At 45.9% G+C, this 6,175-nt stretch overlaps 1 protein-coding gene across 1 annotated transcript; it reads left to right on the forward strand.

Moving 5' to 3' along the window:
- Window positions 1–2,238: 2,238 nt before the first annotated feature.
- On the forward strand, window positions 2,239–3,087 carry LOC139838345 (3'-5' exonuclease-like). Its single transcript, XM_071827754.1, has 2 exons — window positions 2,239–2,516; window positions 2,619–3,087. The coding sequence occupies exons 1-2, from the start codon at window positions 2,239–2,241 to the stop codon at window positions 3,085–3,087; spliced, it is 747 nt and encodes a 248-aa protein (XP_071683855.1).
- The last annotated feature ends 3,088 nt before the right edge of the window (window positions 3,088–6,175 follow it).

A 6,175-nucleotide genomic window follows, 5' to 3' on the forward strand; every position in this document is an offset into this window, starting at 1 on the left:
GAGGAAGCGGAGGTCGCTTTCCCCGTCGGTCAAGGACTTATCGTCCTCAGACCAGACGGAGAAGTCGTGGCTGGACTCCTCCCCAGCTTCAATGGCGCGGCGGGTGTTCGCCGCGTGGACTTCCTCCTGGGTCGGCTCCGGCGTCGGCTCACGGGAAGGGGAGGACTGGCTGGAAAGATCCGATGAGGCAGAGGAGGAGGAAGACATGGTGGCGCAGGAGGGCTAATGGAGTGCTAATGCGAAGGAGATGCAGAGGAGAACTATTCATAGCGGTTAAATAAAAGGGGATATAGTGGAAATTCAATGCCACAGCAGTTTCCGAGGAAGTGGTGCCTAAGAGAAAAAGAAAAAAAAAACTGCCAGGTCACGCGGAGAAGTTGAGAAGGCAAGGCATCATGATGACGGATACTGCAACGGTTCTGCCACGACATGACCCGGCGAAGGAAAACAGAGTGATTTTGGAATTACCAATTCCAAAACCAGGGGGGCATGTGTTATCACCGGAATTTGACCGAGTCAGAGGTGGGCCGCGATCAAGATGGACTTAAAGAAATGTACATGGAAGAATTACGTGAATCGGCCTGTTATGCTGAGTTTGGGCTAGTTTGCCCTTGTATCTGTAACATATTAGATTACGTGTTGGTTTAGAAGTTAGAGTTTTACCCGTGCACGGTTAGGTGCACGCCTGAATTAGAAAGTCCCTTGGACTATAAATATGTATCTAGGGTTTATGGAATAAACAACAACACACGTTCAACCAAACAAACCAATCTCGGCGCATCGCCAACTCCTTCGTCTCGAGGGTTTCTATCCGGTAAGCGACATGCTGCCTAGATCGCATCTTGCGATCTAGGCAGCACAAGCTCCACGTTGTTCATGCGTTGCTCGTACTGAAGCCTTGTTGATGGCGAGCAACGTAGTTATCATAGATGTGTTAGGGTTAGCATTGTTCTTCGTATCATATGCTATCGTAGTGCAACCCTTGCATATCTAGCCGCCCTCACACCTATCTCAGGTGTGGGGGCGGCACCCCGCTTGATCTTAATTTAGTAGATCCGATCCGTTACGGTTGCTCCTTGTTCTACAAGGATTAGTTTAATATCTGCAATAGTTAGGCCTTACAAAGGGTTGGAGGATCCAGCGGCACGTAGGGTGTCGTTCGCTAGTCCTAGACAGGATGTTCCGGGGATCAACCTCGTGTTGGTTTTTAGGCCCTATCTAGGATCGGCTTACGATCACCGTGCGTGGCCGCGAGGCCCAATCGTGAGTAGGATGTTCCGATTATGCGGTGAAAACCCTAAATCGTCGTAGATCTAATTAGCTTTATATTGATCAAGCAGGACCACCATATATTCGTGCACCCCGTACGAATCATGGGTGGATCGGCTCCTTGAGCCGATTCACAGGATAACCTGAGAGCCGATCGAGGCTCTTATTTAATGTTTACGTGTATGCCATGCAGGAAACTAAGCGAGGCATCTCCATCACCTTCCTGACCAGGTATAGGTCAGGTGGCACGCCCTTGCACTCAGCATCGGACGTGTGACCAGAAGTGCTTTGCGGGCCGTCGCTCGGAGGGACCTCAGCCAGCCGCAGCTCTAGGTTGTTCCCGGCTCTACAGTGTTGACCGTCGCTGCCCGCCGGTGGGTTTTGGCAGTCAACAGTACTAAGCCCATTAACGTGGAGCATGGACGTGGGGAAGGAATACTCATGGCCCATCCATCAGGGTTCTCTAGTTTTCTTTTGTTTTTTTTTTCAACTCGAATTTAACTGAAATTTAATTGTTTATTTTCACAGAAATTCAAAAATTGAAAAAACCTTCACACTTCGTCTTAGAATGGATACGAGAGTGTGTGCAAAAATTTCTGGAGCGTTTCTCGAAGGTCGAAAAATCCACATTCTTAGAAACGGAATCGTTTGGGTTACATCAAACCACTTTTTCTAAGCTAGTCGATTTTTCGACCTTCGAAAAAAAATCCAGTTTTTTTTACCCAATATGTCACACGTTTTTGTGAACATAATCCGTTGGTTAAAACTTTTTTTGAATTTTTCGAATTTTCGAATTTTTCGAATTTGGCCGTCAGACATGTAACGGGCCAATGTGGGCCGCCAGACCTCAAACTGCATGTTCGCCTCCCGCCCCTATATCCGCCCAATACTGTGGCAGTTCCACCGTTCTGTCCCAACCCCGGCCGTTCGTCTACCGCATCCCAGTGCTCCCTTCCTTCCACGCTGTCCATGGCATCTGCCTCTTCCTCCGTCGTGGCCGGAGACGAGAAGTCCACGACGGAGAAGTACCGCATCCTTGCGCACGGGAGTACATATATCGACGTCGTCTACACCAATGAGGCGGCGACTGTTGATAGAATTCTTCGTATGTACGAGGGTTGGCTCGACGAGGACGAGGACAGGTTCAAGTTCGTTGGTCTGGATCTCGAGTATGACTCTAGCGGACACAAGTTGGCGGTAATGCAAATCGCCATGAGGGAGCACGTTCTTGTATTCCACTACATTAGGTACAAGGATCATTGAAATTTATGTCACTACATTGAATTTAAAGCGTCCCTACATTTTCATTACAGTACTTGTTGAATTTATTTGTGCTGCTCTTGACAAAGGTGCAAGGATCATTGTCCGCGCCTACTGACTTTTCTCAAGGACAAGCAATACACTTTTACAAGTGTTGATAAAAGAAATGACACAAAAGTTCTTCGTGCGGCCGGTCTTCCTGTTCCAGAAGAGAGACACATCGACATCCAGGACATTTTCAAGATTAATGGTCAACCGCAGGCTGGAATGGCTGATCTTGCAGCAAAGCTCATTGATCCCAAGTTTGCCAACATGAAGAAGGACTTCAAGTACAACCGGCTTCGGAAGGAAGGGCATGGTTTCTGGGAATGCAAGCCACTGTCCTGGATGAACCTCGAGTACGCAGCTATTGACGGCTATCTCAGTTATGAGATATACAACAAGATCTACACGGTGAACGAGGGACAAGCTCACCTCCAGAGATCGGACCACATCTGCCCCAGATGCAAAAATCAGGATGAATCTTCATCAATGAACAAGCGTCAGAAGCAAGCCTGAGAGTGATAAGACTCAAGGGGGCAAGTACTAGTGTGTTTGTGCAGTCTGTAATTATATTTGCGATGTGTCCAAGACATAGTTGTGCTCTATGTTATTTGTGAACAAATTCTCCATATTGTTTTGTAAGTATCATACAGTGATCTGTGCAGTCTGTAATGGTATTCGCAATGTGTGCAAGACATAAGCTGTGCTCTATGTCATTCGTGAACAAAATTGTCCTAGTTGTGTTGCAAGTATCAAAATTCGACCTTTGACAATCTGACCAATGTTTGTACAACAAATAATACACAAGTGCAACAATGTGAATCGATCAAGTAGTGTTGTTCATACTTCCGATGGTCCCTCATATCTGCATTGCATGAAATAACACACAAGTCAGTGGCACATAAAATAGTAGAAGATTAGTGCAAGCTATTTAAGAGTAGGGCTGAATCAGATACTCACTCCTTATGTAGCCTGCACTTCATCTTGTTGTTTCTGTTATGACCTGGTTGATTGCAAGCAGTGCACAACCTCTCCTTCTTCCGCTCGTCGTGTGACAGTATCCTGCCATGTTTTGACGTCTGTTGATTCGTATCCTTGTCCTTATAGTACTTCTTGTTTTGTTTAGGTGCTCCTTTGGTCTCAGCTTTATCAGGATCACCCACTACTGGTGCATCTCCTCTGTTTTGTGCGTCCTCATGGTAAGCCGTTGAACGACTGTTCTGGTCACCTTTTCTCCTGTGAATTATGTCTTTCATACATTTCATAAGCTCGCTGTAAGATTCTGGGTCATGCAATGCTGCATCAAAAGCTTCTGCTCCAATTTGGGTAAGCTCGCTATGCTTTCTCCGCTCAGCTACCCCTTCCCATCCCCATCCGTACAAATCACTCTCGCGTCTCGAGGGCAAACCATACCTTGCATCCTTCGAGAACCTTCGGAGAACACAACAGTTCGGAATTTCAGAGCACCCCACAAAATGCAAAACAAACAAGATGTGCTTGCAAGGTAGCCCTTTCCGATACATCCTTCGGCAGCTGCACGTTATTGTTTCCTCTTTGCTTTCAGGTCTGTACTCCACTGAAAACAAATACTTACGGTTATTCATCCATGACACAACGAAGGTTGTTAACCCACCAGCACATCCAAGTTGATCTACAATCTCTAGGCCCCCAATCTTTTTCTGCTCCCCTTGAACGAGGTAGAAGTTTGTAGCAGTGAATTTACGGGCAGCAGACATCTCTATATCCTTGTACCTGGTAACTGCAACCGGTACTGTCTGAGAGTCTATGGTGTCCTGGCGGGCCTCTTCCTCCCGGACACGGCTACTGTTATTCTCGTAGTGCACAACCATATCCACCATTGTCAGTCCAAAGTCAAGGTGGGTGTGTAGGGTGGAGTTCAAACTCTCGCTCCTCTGGTTGCTTTTCATTCCGAGGAAATATCCATTCGCTAGATACGCGGCTGACCACAACTTCTTCCTCCTATACATCCTCTTCATCCATTCTTTGGTTAATTCCGTCTGGTGCTTCTCGACGAATGCCCTCCATCTCTCCTCGAATACTTGTTCTGAAGTGGTGTAGTACAGCAGCGACCGGAATTCATTGTGAGCCAGGGAGTCAATGTGCTTCTTCATGTTCTTCTCAATATGCCACGTACAAACACGGTACCACACGCCTGGAAAGACTTTACCAACAGCGGCGATCATTGCAGCGTCCCCATCAGTGATGATCCCTTTAGGCTTCTGCTGATACATGGCTTTCAGGAATGTTTCTAACAACCACTTGTATGTTACTTCCTTTTCGTCCGAGACAATGGCGCATGCAAAAACAGTAGTCTGGCGGTGATTGTTTATTCCCACAAAAGGTATGAACGGCATAGCATACCGATTTGTTTTGTACGTGCTGTCAAACACCAGCACGTCACCGAAGTCGGCATAGTCCTGCCGAGACTGAGAATCACACCAGAACAGGTGTAACAATTGTCCACCTTTACCAAGCTTGTAATCAAAAAAGAATTCAGGATCATCTCGCTTCCTCTTCTCCATAATGCCAATGGTTGTGTTGGCGTCACCCTTTGCAAGCATCTTCCTCTTTTCACGGCAAGACATGTTGTAAAGATCCTTTCTTACAAATCCTACCATGCTGTATTTTCCATTGTCACTGATAAATGTCCTCATAATGTTGAATAATCTCATCCCAGCAGCTCCCAGTGACATGATCCTAGATTTCTGATGAGCCTTGATCTTTCTATGAGACCTCATAAAAGCGATTTGATCAGCTGTAGCAGGCTTATGGTTGTGATTGTCGTCAAATCTCAGAACAGTCCAAACACCCTTTTTCCTGTTATACGACACACTGAAATGGGCACCACAGTTGCAGCGAGACTCAGGACGGTGCCTATACGTTCGGTTTTCCATTTCTAAGTACTTGCTTTCACGTTGCCCAGCCCTTGAGCAAAGAAACCGCCTATACCGAATGGTGGGTGTCCCTAATTCATCAAGGCGTTCCTTTTTCTTCTCGCGTCGAATGCTAAAACCATGTTCTTTGGCATACTTGTTGTAGAAATAATAGGCAGCCTCTTCGGAAACAAAGATCATGGCCCTTACAGCCTCATACTTTCGCTGTCTGCTCATTTCAGCATCAATATCATATGGATCCTTATTATCTTCCTGCTTAGTATGGTCCAACTGGGAACTTCCTGTCACCTAAACAAATATGACAAACATGGCGTTATTGTTACAGACACTTTGATTTGTTCTATTATGCATTGCAATGCATCAAAATAAAATCTTACTTCGCTTTTGCATTCAGATTTTGACAGCTGTGAAACCCCCCCTTCTAATGATTTCGACTGCTCAGGAATATCCTCTTCATAAGCAAAGTCTTCCAAATCAGAATCCCCATAGTAGGTAAGCTCACTGTTTCTGATTACAACAACCTGCGCAATTCGTAGGAAAATAGCAAATTACATGTATATTCATCTTCACCTGGAAGAAGGCAAGTAAGATAAAAGAAAACATACATCACTCGTATTTTCAGAAGTGGGTTCATCATCTGTCTCTCTTATGCTGTCTTCATCATCGATGTCCATCTACAAAATTTGCAT

Source organism: Lolium perenne, chromosome 3 (genome assembly GCF_019359855.2).
Source record: "Lolium perenne isolate Kyuss_39 chromosome 3, Kyuss_2.0, whole genome shotgun sequence".
Lineage (NCBI taxonomy): Eukaryota > Viridiplantae > Streptophyta > Magnoliopsida > Poales > Poaceae > Lolium > Lolium perenne.